Below are 17,355 nucleotides of genomic sequence, written 5' to 3'. Positions count from 1 at the left end.
ACTTCTCATGTTCTAGTGAGTATTTCTGGCAGTGGGACGCTTTGTGTGGCGATTGATCCAAAATAAACTACAGTGTGTGTGTTCTTGTTTTTGAAGAACAATGGATTTCTGCAACACAGAGGAATGAGATAAAGCAGGCTTTGGATATACACACAATATTTGTTATTGGATCAGTTCATTGTTGGTTTTGGTTTTGAAAGTAAGGAATATCACCAGACTTATTTTGTAAGACAATTTCACATTTGCTCTAATCTCTTCCCTGACTTTAGGCCACCACGGCCCCCTAAACAAACTGTGCAAATAACTAATATTGGGATGATATAGCACATTTTGGGATTCTGCTCAAAGGGCTTGGACTGGATCTGAACAAATGCAGTATAGACATACTTGATGTGTATGCTATCATACAGTGAAGTAGTCAGCACTTTAATGGGTACATTTTCCAAATATTTTCTTATCAACATAACATTAAAAACATCATTATGTTTAGCAGCTGTACCAGTCTCTCCAGAATTTTGGCATTTCAATTTTTCTCCACTCCTTGATTTTTTTTTAAAGAGTACATGCATACTTGTCTATCCCCAAACATTTTCTGCATGAAATAATTTGCTCATACTGGAAACTCAATGAAAGGCCTGTGACATCAGGTACATTCATACTTTTTTAGGAGACACACACTTCAGAAAAAACTATACCTGATGGTTTAAATTGAACACTACAACTGAAAGAATATTGTGCTCCTTTCTGTCCATTTAAAAGCAATGTAAAGACACATCTGCAATGTTACTACCTCAGGTTAGGTGAAAATAAGCTGCTGTTGAGCCACCATAAAAGCTTCTGCAAAAAAAAGAGAAGCCCTTGCTTTAGCTGCACAATCGCAAATGAATGTATAGTATTTAAGTGAGAAATTCCAAACTTGACTGTTATTTTTGTACTTCAGTAAGGAGAGATTAATTGGAAACATTATTAATTGTGAAAGCAAGAAAGACTTTGGAGATTGGACTCATTGGTGTGAAGCATCTTAATTAAATGTACGCCCATGCAGGCAGGAGGGGATAGGATCTCTGCAGAGTCTAGACACTGGTGGTGGTAGAGTGGAACTAGCAGGTGTTAACTGAAATGTGGATTGCATAGTATAACCCAGTGGTTCCCAACCTGGGGGGCCCGACCCCCCGAGGGGGGCACCAAAGATCCAGGGGGAGTCGCAAAGCCCTCTTGATTTTAAGGGGTTTAATAATTTTAATGTAATTAAAATGTTAAATAAATGAGTAAGCATTTAATTCATATATATGGGACAAAATCAACTAAATTGAAGGGCCACATTAAACATTTATTTGTGTATTTAAATAGATAAACAAATAAGTTATAGGCCTATATCACGAGGAACAGAGCATTCCTGTGTGACGTGAACGCCCCTCGTGCAGCAGCCATTGCCTAGCAACGTAAACGGAGCTCAGCTAAGGGAGAGATGGCGAAGCGTCAGGTAGAGGAGACTGCGGAAAATGTCAAAAAGAAAAAGAGGGGCTACCAAGAAAACTGTATTGAGTTTGGCTTCATAGAAGCAATGGATAAAATTAGAGCTGAATGTATATTTTGCCGTGAGAAACTGGCAAATGAAAGTTTGAAGCCCTGCAAGCTGAAGCGACACCAGACAACTAAACATCCCGAGACGGTGGGTAAACCCAAAGAGTTTTTCATCAGAAAAAGAGAGCTTGTTGTCACTAGCAGGCCCCAAAACATAAAGGAGAGTTTCTTCAGTGCTCTTTCCTAATTGCCCGAGCCAAAAAGCCACACAGCATCGGTGAAACACTGATTAAACCTGCGTGCATTAAAATGGCTGAGATACTGTGTGGACCACAGGTGGCTAACAAATTTAAGACTGTACCACTATCCAACAACACAGTGAAAGACAGAATCGACAGAATGGCAGGAAACGTTGAGAACACACTCGTTGAAAAAATCAGGACAGGCCCATTTTCAATCCAGCTGGATGAAACAACCACTGTGGCAGAGGAAGCAATTCTCATTGTTTATGTACAGTACATTGAGGAAACTGAGCTTAAACAAGACATTCTTATGTCTGTTAATCTCACAGCCACCACAAGAGGAGAGGATATTTTCGGTGTAGTCGACACGTACTTCAAAAGGCACAATATTCCCTATGAAAATATAGTTGCATGCTGCACAGATGGAGCCGCCGCAATGATGGGGAAAAATAAGGGCTTCAACAGCCGTTTGAAGGAGAAGGCACCGCACTGCTTAGTGTTTCACTGCATGATACACAGACACGCACTGGCAGCCAAACACCTCTGTGAAGACCTGGATGTAACCTTAAAGACTGTGGTCAAAATAGTCAACTTTATTAAAGCTCGCCAGGTCAACAAAAGGATCTTTGCACAGCTGTGTGAGGATGAGGCGCACCAGACACTTCTCCTCCACACCGAAGTGCTGGCTTTCCCGGGGCAGAGTGTTGGTGTGTTTCATGGAACTTAAACTTAAACCAAATAAGGGAATTCTTAGCCGTTCATAACCAGAAACTATCCGACGAAATGACCGACGAGTTTCTCATTAAGACTTCATATCTTGCGGAGATATTCAGTCTGTACAACAAGGCAAACAAATGCATGCAGGGCGCGGATGCCAATGTAATGGAGTGCAAAGAGGCAGTGGATGTGTTTGTGAATTAAATTGGGAAAGGGGGACCTGCAACAGTTTCCCTTGCTACTACAACAGTCAGGGGGGAAGTTATCTGATGCTTTGGCCAGACAATTCACCCGCCACATGGAGCAGCTTCAAGAGGATATGCACTCGCGTTTTTCGGATATTAATGAACATGTCTCAAAAGACGCATGGGTGATGGACAGATTTCTCGCTAAAGAAGAAGATGTGGAGCACCTCCAAGCTGAGGATGAGCTCATGGATATAAAGTCCAACTCTCTCTGCAAGCAATTCTATGAGGATACAAGCAGTTTTGGCTTGTGAAAGGACCAGGAGTCGCTCCTAGGCTTGCTCATCATGCGACCACCAGATTCATCTTGCCATTTGCTACAACATACCTGTCAGAGACTGCTTTCAGTGCTCTGGTCACCATCAAAACAAAGGCACGCAACAGACTTGATGTGCACAGTGACTTTCGTTTGGCTGTGACCAAAGTCACACCAGACATCCCATCACTGGCTCAGTGTCAGAGCTCTCATTAAAAGCTAGGCTGCCTGGTATGTATGAAAGTGAAATGAAAAGGAGATCATAATACAACGAAAAATGTGTTCCTAGTATAAGTTCTGAAGTTTATGTGGTAATTTTACACAGGTTTTTCCTCATTGCTCCATGCTGTTGCTGTTTTTTTATTTAAGGAGGTATATATATATTGAAATATAGGGCCTAATAAAGAGTTGTGTTTTTAAAAGCAGGCCTACAAGTTCTGAAGAAATATGTTGTAATCATACACAGGTTCTCCTCATTGTTTCATGCTGTTATGAAATTACTGAAATATAATAAAGTATTTCATGTAAAAGAAGTTATGATGTTCCTTATTTTATTTTATTTTTCATCGGGGGAGGGGGGGTCGCCAAAGTTTACAATGGTAAAAATATGGGTCCCTTAAGAAAAAGGTTGGGAACCACTGGTATAACCAACACAATTACATGACAAACCATTTTTTTGTGCAAAAAAGGACTAAAATGGGCAAAATGTGAGAAAATATCATCCTTATTGAACTTTTACCAAAGCCTCATATTTAGCTTTCATTCCTAACAAATATTTTGCATATGCTTTACTACTACGTCCAGTGACACAACCAGAAAGATTGCTCATAGGACTGATCTCAAGCCATACCTGTGCTGTGGGAATGTAGGCCAGAGGGAGCATAGGGCCTAATTTTGATTAGAAATGAGGGAACGTAGGCCTGTTGGAACCATAGACTGTATAGAAGAAATGGACGTAACATCCGTGACGTCACCCATTGGTTTGTGGACTGCTGCTGGAAGCCAATAGTTTCGGATCTGGGCAGCGCCAACTTGAAAATTTCCAGTGCATGCCGGGAAAAATAAAAACCCGGATTCTACTTATATGGGCATGAGGCGGAGCCATGGGCGGAGCGGGGGAGGTTGCTATGGTTGCGAGGGCTGGATCTCGAAGACATAGAGCAATCAACCTGTCAATCAGGACGTAGCCACGCCCTAATGCATACCCTGCTTTATCGTCAAATATAAAATCAGGGAGGCCAAAATTTCACAAATGAACATCATACTGCATTGAAAAAGGCTTTAAACTAGCGATTGAGATCATAAACACATTTTGAAAACGTTTACTGAGGTAAGAAATCAAGTGAGAAGTTGGTGAATTCTCCATTGACTTGTATTGAGACGAAGGGTCCTTTTGACACCAAAACAGTCGCCCCCTGGTGGCCTTTTGCTAGAATGCAGTTCTAAGTTACTTCCCCGTTGGCCTCATTTCAGAAGACCAGAACTCCCCGCCTGGTTGGAACATAGGGATGACCCCAAATGATTCAAAACCCGAGCACCCTCACTTTGATGTAAAATCAGCTGTGTATGCAATTCTAAAATGCCAACTCTCAACTGAAATTGCCAATCAACTCATAGTTACCATTTCAAACAGAACAGAAGCTCCATTGCACTGTCTGTGCATAAGGATTTTTAAATGTCTTTAGTTCTTGTCCTCCTTACCGAGTCCAAAGAACACTTGGCATACTCATTCCCTAATGAGACCAAATGAGTTTGCTTAGGAGCAGCAGTGGAGCAAGCCAAATGTGGATGAAGTATCGGCTTCCCCCGCCTTGAAGTTAGAAGAGTGGGTCAATGTAAAGCTTGCAGTGGAGAGATGTTACAAAGACTGATGAGATGGAGGGAGAATGATGGAGAAGGTAGGAGAGACACAGAGGCAGAAAGCTAAGGAGAGAGGTAATGGTCTTTAGCCTCTTTTAACCAGAAAACAACAACTGTAACTGCACTCCCACACAAAGCAGACACTCACAGACCAGTGAGAATTAGGGCTGCAACTAACAATTATTCTGAGTAGCAATTAATCTCTCAATTTAGTGTTTTTGTTCTAAATGTCGTACAAAAGTGGCCACACATCCCCTGAAGCCTGTTAAATAAGGAAAAAACCCAGAGATTGATATGAAAAAGTGGCTATAAATCAGAACCAGTTGATGTTATAATAATGATGGTTAAGCTATCATCCAAATGGATTCATTTTCTGTTATATATTTCATTGATAAATCAGCTGAATGTAAGAACACATCTTATGATTGTTGGATAGATTATATGATTTGGGCAACAGAAGTCATCAGAACAAGTTGGACTGATTCCAGCTGCAGTGTAGGAGGAGTACATGTTATTTTACATCGATTGATATGATGTGAATGTAAGAGTTGTTATTTATTTGTAAGTCAGCTTACTGCATTCATGTCATGTAGCTAGTGAGCTGTATAGGAAAATGACATTAAAGTCTGTGTAAAGTAAGAATAAATATGTATTCTGGGTTTGACACACCACGGAAAACTGTGTTGTTAACCACCCTGCCAAATTTGAATGGTTAAAAAAATTGCCAAATATATGAAATTAGGTTTTGTAAAAATCAGTCTCTCTCTCTGCTCCCAAATGCTGTGGGAGTGCCCGCCTAGTTCGCTGAAACCCTGCCCCTACCAAGTGTCACCTGTCAATCAAAGTCACCACCTCTACCAGAAACATGGACGCTACGTCTGAGAGCTTTCTGCTGCTAACTCAGCTGCTAACTCGGCGACTAACTCAGCTAACTGGCTTTACGTAATGCGGTGGTGTTTCAGAGCCGCCCACTAAATCCTGAACACAGAAATGTTGAAACACAGTTTGTGAAGCCTAGCTCCACAATTCAAATCTAAATGGTTGAAATGCTTTTTAAATTTTTTTTAGAAATACATTTATGACCTATTTAATGTGTTTAGAAGAAAATGTCTGAATTCACTTTACACAATCTTTAATATTCCTCATCCTGCTTATAAATCTCTGAATGGTTGATTTTGTTCTCAAACTAGAAGGTAAAAGCCAACGATGAGCCCAGTAACAGATCTGTTTGAAACACTGAACAAAAAAAAAGAAGAAAAAAAAGATGCGAGGCTGTGATTTTGAGACGTGAAACAAGAAGACCGTCCTTGTTGTCCTTGTCTCATCCACCAACTCAGAAGCAGTTTTCAGTTGCATTCCATTTTTCTGTGCAAGTACAGCTTACATTTGCAATAAAAAAATTAGTCTTTGATGGATGTCTGATTTTGTATAGAGAGTACAGAGTTTGTGTTATTGAAAAATTTCAGGGCTGTCTACAATGCAACTCCAATCAAAGTATAGTCAGCCGGTTTATTGTTGTCAGTTGTTCACAGTTGTGTACATGCTCATTTGTAGCTGTCAAGAATAAAAAGATGTGTATGTGAGAGTTGTGTGAACTGTAAACTGCAAACATCAATACAGTGCCCACACAAGCATCATTGACATCAACCCTCTATTGAAGACTCTTCAGAGTAACAGTGTTACTCCTTTTCTGACCTTCATATATCAGTGAAAATGTTTCCATCCCACGTTGCCAGACTACAGTCAAGTACAAGACATATTTCAAGGCAGGGGTGGGCGATATGGCAAAAATATGATCTTTTTTTTTCAGGCGCATGATGATCCACAAGCTTACTATGATTCTTTTTCATGTTCTTTTTTTTTTTGGGGGGGGGGGGGGGGGGTAATTTTGCAAATTACTGAACAGTATGATTTAACTTCATGATTTAAGATTTTTTTTAAAGTAAGGGGCTATCATAAAACATATACCCATGGAAGAAAAATAAATGAAAACACAACCTATTCCATAAATAAATAAGAGGTGGTGTGCAAAGCTGCATTAAAAAGTAGTGAAAGTCTATTTGGCCTTGTTTAAAATGAATACTGCAGAGTGAAACCAAACTAACAGTACATCCAAACTAATTTCACAGCTGAAAAGCAAACACTTGATGTGTGGAAGCATTAGTGTGTTGATTTGGATAACTAGAAGGATGTGCACTGTTAGAAAAAAGGCATCAACACAGTACACCTCAGCTGATATCACACTAGTTTGCAGCATGACAGAAGTTAGTGTTAAAGGTGGATCATATGCTATGCTGTAGTGTTAACAGCACATATTGCATGACAGCTATGCATTGCAACTGCACCTCTGTTTTTCGCTGATTCATTCTGGCTCTGCATATGAAAGCAATGATGAATAATTCCATGTGACACAAGGGCTACCATGTGATCCAGTCTGATACTGATACTCCTCTTCAGAGAAAACATCATGGAAAAGGATAAAAGGAGGAGGTTAGAGAAAGAATGAAGATTGATGGTGACTCTTGTTATTGTCTCTCTCTGCTTCTTTGTATTTTATTTGTCTCCTCTCTTTCTGATAGTCTTTTGTTTTGGATGACAGTTGAAGTAGGTCAGCGGGAGTGACAGCCGTTGCTTTGGGCCTGCTTTTAGACTGGATCGATGCTCAGGCTCTTACACAACAACTCACCTAAAAATGCCTTCCTTTAAAACAGACATCTGGACTTTCCGAACTTGAGGACTGCATTTTTGTCATGTGAAGGCATTTACATGGAAAGTGAAATCCTGGTTGGACTTTTTTTTTTGCAAAGTGGTGCTTTTTAATGTAAAGTAAGATAAAAGTGATGTTTCAACAGCATGGTAATGATAGTATTTCAATCAGGTCCTAAGTATACATTGAAATATAGTTATTGAAATAATGTTGAAGCAATGGTTGCATGTATCCTAGAACAGTGTAATTACTACAAATCCACTCCACTCAGTCTCTATTTGTTATTTAACAAAAAAACATAAAATGGGTATAATTCTCATTAGAGTAAAGCACTGCAACATTAGCATGTGGTCAGGAAGAACCTCCATAATCTGAAATATAAAGTATTTTCAATTGTTCCTTACCACATTTGAAATTGACTTAAACTAACCAGTAGACAGTGCAGTTAAAGCTCTTCACATTCATTTGTCCTATCCATGCTTTATACATAGTCAAGGCCCTGTTGTCATGTTTGACACAGTTAAGTAGCTTTCTGTGGTCATGAAGGTCCACTGCTAGGAATCATTCTGTAACTCAATCATGTGCTGGTGACACAAACTTAGTGATGCAAATGTTATAAATGGTTTAAGCCTCTTAATATACATAGACATATATATATACATATACAGGTGATGATGTTTGACCGTTTTTATATGATCTACTATTATAATAAACTATAAAAACTTTCACTTTCAACCAAATCCAGCCCACATCTAGCCTATTTTTGTTAAAGTTGTGACAGACTGGATATAGCAAAGGCTGATTACTACCTTCCATTAGTCAAATATACTGTACAACTCACTTAATTGATTACCTAAATCCTCCAGTAAATCCAGTGCAATGCAGAGAATGTGACACTGTTCCCAAGTCATCAACACCTCATATAGATTTCAAAGTGGTATGTAATTCCTGTTTCGCTATATGTTTAGACTTATTTTGACCTGCATGTCACCACATCAATGCTACCATGGCAAACAGGTATTAGGTTTGACCCTCAACTGACTTTTGATGAACATATAAAACATCTACACAAAACCCTCTCCCTTCTCCAAAATATCTCTAAACCCTGCCCCTCTTTAACTCTGGCAGATACAGAGAAACTTGTCCATACATTTATCTCCTGAAGTGTGTACTACTGCGAGGTGCCCTTCACAGGGATCTCTGGCAGGAGCGTCCAGAAGCTCCAGTATATTCAGAAGAGAACTGCCAGGATTTTAATGATGGTGTGAAAACATGAACACATAACAGCACTTCTGTTTTTGTTTCACTGGCTCCTAGTCTTCTTCAGGGTTGACTACTAGGGCCTGCCACTCAAATACAAATCAATCAGTGGGCATGCTCGTCCTTCCCTACCTAGAGGAACTGATCATACCACCAACCGCCATCTGCACCCTCAGATCTGCCAACAGTTTGCTCTTCTTGCACTCACCTTCAGTTAAAAACAGCTATCCATTTTGAAAGCTTTACAAAGGCATTATGTGAAATGTAACCTCCTACCTAAAAAAAGAGGCTATAAAAAATAGATAAATAAATCAGCCACTCACAAAGAAGCTACTTCTGGAAAACACTGAAAACCAAACACAAAGGAGTAAGCTCGAGTGCTATGCATAGATCTGTGTTTATTCTTTCACTGTGCGGTGTTACCTCCATCCTCAGTCTTTGTCCAGCCTAAACCCTGAGGGTTTACCACAGCTCGGTAAACAGTGAAATCAGACTGGGGCTTTGTCTTATTAATCCTTTGCTTTGACGTTTAGATTTGACTTTCATCATCTCAGAAAGTCACCCCTAAAGCTGGTCACTAAAGCTGGCAGGCCGATGTTTTATGAGTGTTTTACATTTGTTTTGCAGCAGCTTGAGGGGTTTGGGATTTGGGTTGGCTGAAATCACATTCTGCTCATGAAAAAACACTGGCTGTCGTTCTTCTCTGCTATTGTTGTTGACACACAAGAGGTGGGGCCTAAGGATGGGGATGATTGGTGGTGTATCCAGAGCTGGCCTGATGCATAAACGAACTAAGCACCTGCTTAGGGCCCCCAGCATGAGGGCTGACTCACACTGTCTCAAAATGTGGGAGTCTCCCTTAACTGTGGTACCATTGCAGCAACAATCAATAATAAGAACCCTCACCCCCAAGGGGCCCTTTCTTTTTGGTGTCATTGTGAGTCACAGGGCATATATAGATGTTTAGTTTGTGTAGTAGTTCTGTTTATAAAAGTTTCTGGAGACCACTTGGAGGAAGCATTCCACACATGTGCAGTAGAAGTAGAAGTACAGTCGCTCTTGTAGCATTGTGGTCATAGAGGCTATAACAAATTGGAGTTGCATGGATGGATCACCTTAAACAGGGCCCCCGAGAAAATTTTGCGTAGGGCCCTCTGTTGTCTACAGCCTGGCCCAGGTGTATCCATGCATCACAATTTGTTCTGAATATTTCAGCACCTACTGCCTACATAGCCTTAACATTTGTCATGGGTATTTATGGTACCCAGAGGATTCTGAACAGTGTTTTAATCAGATTAAATATTTTGCAGTACATTAAACCACTGCAACTGTAAAATCATTTTCATATATGTGTTGTATATGAAATGCTCCTTAGACAAAGAGACAGTGCAGGACAGACAGCTTTCTTCTTCACTGTCAAGCCAACCCTGCTTTATGATTGTTGCCATAGAGACAGCGCTAAAGTGAACAATTTTGTAGTGATGTTGTGGCTAGGGACAAGGTGATCTGGGGGATGCTGGAATACCTGAGAGTGGTTCAAGTCTTCTCCTTCACTCTTGATATGGCATGTCACTGTTTAAGCACTGGCACTTTGATATGTAACTGTTGTTTCCTTGATCAGTCAAGTTTGTGTTGATTAATAAATCTCTTAACTTCAGGCATCCATATTTCCTGGGGTTTCTGTATTTAGGAGTTAACTAGTTCAAAGCAACAGCATGTGACGTGTATGTATTGTAAGTATTATTTAAATCTAAATGTATAAAGCCAAATTACTATGAAACACTCACAGTCAGTTTGGACTATTCTTGAGCTCTCCTTAAGTGCCACCACTTAGGTTCTCAAGGTGAGCAAGATTGTACAGAAATTGGCAAACAAAACAATTAAAGACTGTGTAAAGTGAATTCAGACATTTTCTTCTGAAAGGTCATAAATGTATTTCTAAAAAAGGTGTAAAAAGCATTTCAACCATTTAGATTTGAATTGTGGAGCTAGGCTTCACAAACTGTGTTTCAACATTTCTGTGTTCAGGATTTAGTGGGCGGCTCTAAAAATAAACCCTCCCCTGCTGCTGTAGAGTATAAATACATTCAGTGCATACTACTACTACTACAGTCTACAGTTAGCTGAGTAAGCCACCGAATTAGCCACCAAGCTAACCACTGAGTTAGCAGCTGAGTTAGCAGCAGAAAGCCCTCAAACATAGCATCCATGTTTCTGGTAGAGGTGGTGACTTTGATTGACAGGTGACACTTGGTAGGGGGCGGGGTTTCAGTGAACTCGGCGGGCACTACAAAAGCGTTTGGTAGCAGAGAGAGAGACTGATTTTTACAAAACTTTGAAGCCTAATTTCATATATTTGGTCATTTTTTTAATCATTCAAATTTGGCAGGGTGGTTAACAACACACTTTGCTGTGGTATGTCAAACTCAGAACACATATATATTCTTGCTTTACACAGATTTTAAAGTAACCTGACAAAGACAGTGTAACAGTTTTCTCTGACTAGCTGGTCTTGAGCACTGACCTCAGAGGCAATGTTAATTTGTGTCTATAGTTTGGACAAGTTGAATGGATGAACAGAACAAAAGCAGTGGGCATTGGTAGCAGGGTGTACAGAGTGTAGAAGTTCTGTTACATGATGGTAAATGGTAAATTGACTGTACTTATATAGTGTCTTTCTAGTCTTTACGACCACTCAAAGCGCTTTTACATTACATGTCATTCACCCATTCACACACATTCATACACTGATGACAGGAGCTACCACACGGGGTACCAACCTGTTCATCAGGAGGAGACTAACATTCACACACATTCATACACCAGGAGCAAATTGGCGTGTGGGAAAAGTAGCCCAAGGACACATGGACATGTGGACTAGACAAGCCGGGAATCGAACCTCCAATCTTCCGATTCCGAGATAACCACTCTGCATCCTGAGCCACAGCAGTCCAGAAGCAATTATAAGTAAATTTGTTTCTTGCAAAGTTTGCTGCTGGAGGATATCTGAAATCTGTGTTTATTCTCAACCAACTCCAATTGTACTGACTGCTACTGATTTCCGATATTGCTAGCAAGCTGTGTATGCATGTGTCTGCACATGAAGTAGTGTAAGTGGGAATGGCACAAAAGTTTTGCTTACGTTACATCAAATACTCAATGAACCTCCCACCTAGAATAAATTCACATGTTCACATCCACTTATGTCATCCATCAACCTTTTATACAACACTATCCCTTCTAAAGTTCACCAGTCCAGTCTGAGTGCAGCTTTAGAGCAGTAAATGTATCCATAAGTTGATTTTGTTAACACTTTCAGATTTAACGGTTTAATGAGCATTTTGGTCTTTAATAGTGCTTTCCCACATGCAGAGGCAAAGCAGTAGTCAGTCTCTGGCCTCTCATGAATGTGTGGTTATTGTATGGTTGTGTGTGTGTGTGTGTGTGTGTGTGTGTGTGTGTGTGTGTGTGTGTGTGTGTGTGTGTGTGTGTGTGTGTGTTGCGTTGAGCATGTAATTTGCATACATACATAGCTGCAGCGCTAATTAAGAAACAATGTCTGCGATTTGTTTCCACACATTCTTTTAACAGTCTTAGTAGCTCATTAAATAAGCCTACACATCGTAGAGAAACCAGACACCACCGACTGGAGCAGTAGTAAACAACCCTGTGCTTCTGTTTCTACAGGAAGGAAATGTACAATGATTGGCTCTCAATGGTACATACTGTAGAGTTCAGCATTTTTTCAACTTTCTCCTGTACTGTAGCTGGGCACTTTCTGAATCTCCCGAATTTAGGTGGAGAGGAGACCTGAGGCCTGTACTACGAAGCTGGATTAACATTCCCAGGATATATCTCCGTTACCTGGGTTGATTTACCCAGACATTCGTAATCTGGATAAGTGGTACTACGAAGCTGGTTATCAACTCGGTAATTGAACCCAGGGTTTTCCAATCCGGGTCACTGTGCTCACATAAAGGGGAGGTGTTTGCAGCGTCTGACCAATCACAAACATGGAGAAACCCTGCAGAGCAGACTACTTTACCATTTACCATGGAGGAGCAGACAATTATTATTCAACTATATGAAGAATTCAAACATCATCCAGGCCAAAAGCAACACTGTTGCTGCAGCAAAAGCCAGGAAGGAATGCTGGCAGACAATTGCTGACTCTGTTAATGTGTATGTTTGTGAGATTATACAATATTAATAAATTAGACAATATAAACGGACAGCACTCTGATCACACAATGTCACTTTATTACTGCACAGACGTTTGGGGCAGAACGCTTCCTCAGTGCCCTTCCTTTCATAAGAGACATTAAGTTAGTGTAATATTCAACATTCAAAATACAAACCTATTATGTGCTTCAACCATTTGAGTGAATGATGTCAAACCAACTGTATAACATACAGACTAATATCCCTCATGTGCCTCAAGGATTATTTTTTAAATATATATTTTGGTCAATTAAAAAATTGCATCTATCCCTAAAAACTCATTCTCTCCTAAGCGCTCCTCTCACGATCCGCGCACCAATGTTGACAGGATCTTTTAAGAATGGGCAGGTCATTTTCTAAGAGAGCTGATTGGTCAGGAGGTGGTGCCTTTGTACTCATTGATCTCTTATCCAGAACATAACCTGCTCCGGAGCAGGTTAGCCGTTCAGCATAAGTTACCATGGTGATTTATCCCGGTGAGAAGTGAACCAGCTTCATAGTACGGAAAACCCAGGGTTAACCCTGAAGTTATCTCGATAAGAGAAAATCCAGCTTCGTAGTACAGGCCTCTGGACTGCAAAGCGAAGCCTCAGTGAGTAGCAGCCGTTGCTGTCCAAGTTTCTGGATATATATGTGTTCTGTTAGCAGTTGTTTTACTTTCATCAATGACCTTGCCTACTATTAGTTTACATTCTCAGGTTTGCACTGTGGTTCATTCTTTCCTGGGAGAATGTTGGGTGAACTGGTGAAGTAGGGCCCTATAAAATCTGTTTTATTTTTTCCTAAATTCCATTTTTTCCATCTTAATTTTTGTGAATTCCATTTTTTCCGATTTAATTTTTGTGAATTCTGTTTTTTGAACAGTGTGTTTTTGCAAAACAACAGTTCACCTGACACATAGAAGTCCTTGGGGAACTGCTTGGCTCTGTACTGAGGGGGTAGTGTCCAGTTTTCAAAGTTTTGAAGACAGAGCCGTGGTGAGCTGCTTCGCCATGCTTACATTGTTTTGAAGGGGGATGGGCTCAGTGTGTGGAGGGGGCTTGTTATGCCACCCAGATTTGCTTCCCTCTGTGCAATTTTCCCCAGACATACCGTCCGCGATTCCATGATCGCGGAAATCATAGGGCCCTTGTGAAGGAGCTTTTTCCGCAAGAGTGGTTACAGTAGGTTAGCAGAGAGGACCCACTTAATTGAGTCTAACTTACAATGCAAGGGCAATCCCTTCAAAAATACCCAGGATCCAGACAGACACCTTATGCTGCTCTGGTTTTGTTGCAGTTTTTTATGTTGGGGAACCTGGTTGTTGAAAAGAACAAAGAGACTTAATGTACGAATTGGCTGACGTAAAACATTTCCTCAAAGAGACATTTACTTTCATGAAGCTAAATCTGCCTCTCAGTACACAGTCCTCTTCTCCAACACTCTCTTGCACACAAGCTGTTTGTCTGTGTGCATTGCTTCCAAACACATTGTACAGAGTAGCCATCTGCCAACACAGACAGAAAGATGACACTTCAATCACACAGTGCAAATCCATGTCTGGTCGTGCGTCTTGCCACACAGCACGCATTTGACAAATGGCAACATGCAGGAAGAGGCCAACTTCAACATCAACCCCAAGCAGTACAACATGTTCATAGCTTGATTGCATGGCAGCTAAATTCACATTAAAATAAGTTTTGAAACTGAAATGTTACTGGACAGATTCTTAGCTTCACCTTTTCCTCTTTAATATTGACACAATAAGTTCTACTTCCAGATAAGAATGTCAATATGGGATGATTCTGCAATACATTTGATTAATGAACTTGAGGTTAATGAACATGAGGCTGGACTGGCTGATATGGTCGCCATCAGCCAGACCGTCCAGCCAGGTGTGACTGAGTGTTCTGTCCCCAGGGGACCAAATGTAAGCTGGCTCTTACCCATACTTGGCTGCTAGATTTGACTAGGTTTTGGGGGTGTGGAATTGGGCCAATTGCAGTTGAGAATCAGCTGCTTTTAGCAGCACTTGAGGTTGCTCTGGGCCATTGTTGACTTCCAGAATCAGACCTGAGTACTGTGAATAACTCTGACGTCTCATTCATCACTCATCTGGCGTGAGTCTGATTAGTAGATTTGCTGAATTTAGACCACTGATGGTACAAGCTTTCTTGGCTACCTTAGCAAGAGCTCTTTAAAGGTTATTTGCTGCATCTGATGTTACAATGTTATTATAACAACAAGTCTAGTGAGAAATCTTTATTTCAATGTGTTTGAGAAAAAGGCAACTTGGCCAATTCTAACACTACCGTTTGTAGTACCATTTGGAGTGTCCTGTGGTTGCTTTTTGTCAACCACACAAAACAGCCTGAAAGACAGACTGGCAGAGCATGAATATGCAATCAGAACTTCAAAAAACCTCAATTACCCTGTGGGACAGCACATCAGAGGTGCAGGCCACAAGGACCCATACTCACTTAAGGTTTGTGTTATTGAAGTAATCCTCAAACAGGTGTGGGTGTGAGAGGTGAGTAGGGGTTTGGTGTTTGACTGACTGAAACATATCCCCTGGTGGGAGACCTTTTGGATGAAATCCCTGAGGACCACTACTCCCACAGGTCTGGATCAGGAGGTTGACCCTTTCTCTTTTTTATGATTGGATTTTCTGGTATAAAGCCTCAATATGTGACTTTAATGGAGTTTTTCAGAGTGAATTGAACATCCCAAGATCTGTCTGATTAGATTGTTAAATATGGCTCTGTCTTCTGTTACTGTCCATCAATCCATCCATTTTCTGCCATTTCCACTACATTCAATCACATGTACTGAACCCCTGTACTGTTTCTGGAATCTGACCATGGGAGGCGTTTCTTTGAAAACTGTAATAAACCTTGAAATATGGCTTTAACTTACTTTTGGAGAGTGCCTCATATTAGTATCTTTTTCTTTTCTTTCTGCCTTTACAATCTGATCAACTTTTTGTCACATTCTGCTCAAGTGGACTCGACACATGCACTTTGCAGTTTGTAAGAATAGCTCAACATTGTTGGAAATTAAGCTATTCCAATTCTTGAAGAGTTAAATGAGTGAAAGCTACATGCAAAGATAGATACCATATTTTGGTCCATATGGAGCCACAGCAATCAGCCTAACTAACAAATGCAAAAATGACAATGTATAGTTGTATTATACTGGAACTAGTTCTTGGAAAACTACAGCAGGGAGCAGGGACTTCCCAAAGTAGTTCATCAAATTGCACTTCATAACTTTTACATTCATGTTTTTCCCAATCTTTATGCTAAGCTAAGCTCATCAACTCTTTGGCTCCAGCTCCATATTCAACACTCAGACATGAGAGTAGTGTAGATCTACTCAGTTAAGCTTAATTAAAATCACATCATGAACATTTTGAATGTGCCTGCTGCTGAGGAACTCTCATTTTGTGTATCACTTGGAGGTGTTTTATGCTATCTATACCATTTCAGAACAGCCGCAATGATATTTTGCCCTGTAATTTGTTTATTTTGTATAAGCAGTGACCAATGGACATGTTATGTAATGTGTTATTCATATGTTGGGATTATTAGTTATGTGTATTTCCAAATGTCTAATATTCTTCTTTAAATCATGTTTTCTCATGTAGCCTTGTTTTTGCTGTTGCGGTGACCTAGTTTTCTCGCAGGGATCATTAAAATTTCATATTTTCTCATTTTGTATTTCACTTAGACTTTTGTGAAATGAGCAAAAGTGGCTTAATACTAAAAACTGGATTTATGATGAACAACTCACCAACTCAAAAATCACCACAGAAAGTTCTTTTTGGCACAAATTCTTCTCGTCTTCACTCTTCTTTCTCCGTTTCTGTGTCTCTGCCATGCTCGCTCACCCCGCCGGCACCAGTTGGAGGCTTTCTACTCAATCTTCACTACGGAACAGCAGGACCATGTTAAGTCGGTGGAGTATCTGCGCAGCAACTTCAGGCCCATCCAGAGCTTGGATAACCGCCATGTCTTCAAGTCGGCAGTCAAAGACGCCTGGTTACCCGACCTCACTGACAGCGGCAGTGGGCCGTATGGCACAGAAGCTTCCAAAGGTAAGACTGTTGAGACTTTTCAAATACAACAATACTTTCACTTTTTCCCTGTCAACATAAATGTCCTCATTTATAATGAAGCCAGTGTCTACATGGGGTTTCCTACACTTGAAACAAAAACCTGAATGATTCATAAAAGAACTTGATTTTACTCATTAAGCCATTTTTTATGCACTGATGCTACAAATCTGAAAATCATTCAATGCTGCTTCTGCTCGCCCTCAACATACTTATTGACTCCTTATTCA

At 40.4% G+C, this 17,355-nt stretch overlaps 1 protein-coding gene across 1 annotated transcript in view; it reads left to right on the top strand.

The window, feature by feature from the left end:
• ptprga (protein tyrosine phosphatase receptor type Ga) overlaps window positions 1-17,355 on the top strand; it is a 540,919-nt gene that overhangs the window by 434,092 nt on the left and 89,472 nt on the right. Inside the window, exon 8 of the mRNA XM_053316686.1 lies at window positions 16,915-17,107. Coding sequence (XP_053172661.1) covers window positions 16,915-17,107 — 193 coding nt within the window. The remainder of the gene's footprint in view (window positions 1-16,914; window positions 17,108-17,355) is intronic.

Source organism: Scomber japonicus, chromosome 3 (genome assembly GCF_027409825.1).
Source record: "Scomber japonicus isolate fScoJap1 chromosome 3, fScoJap1.pri, whole genome shotgun sequence".
NCBI classification, from domain to species: Eukaryota; Metazoa; Chordata; class Actinopteri; order Scombriformes; family Scombridae; genus Scomber; species Scomber japonicus.
Note: the sequence above shows the minus strand (reverse complement) of the source record. Positions and strands in the feature narration are given on the sequence as shown.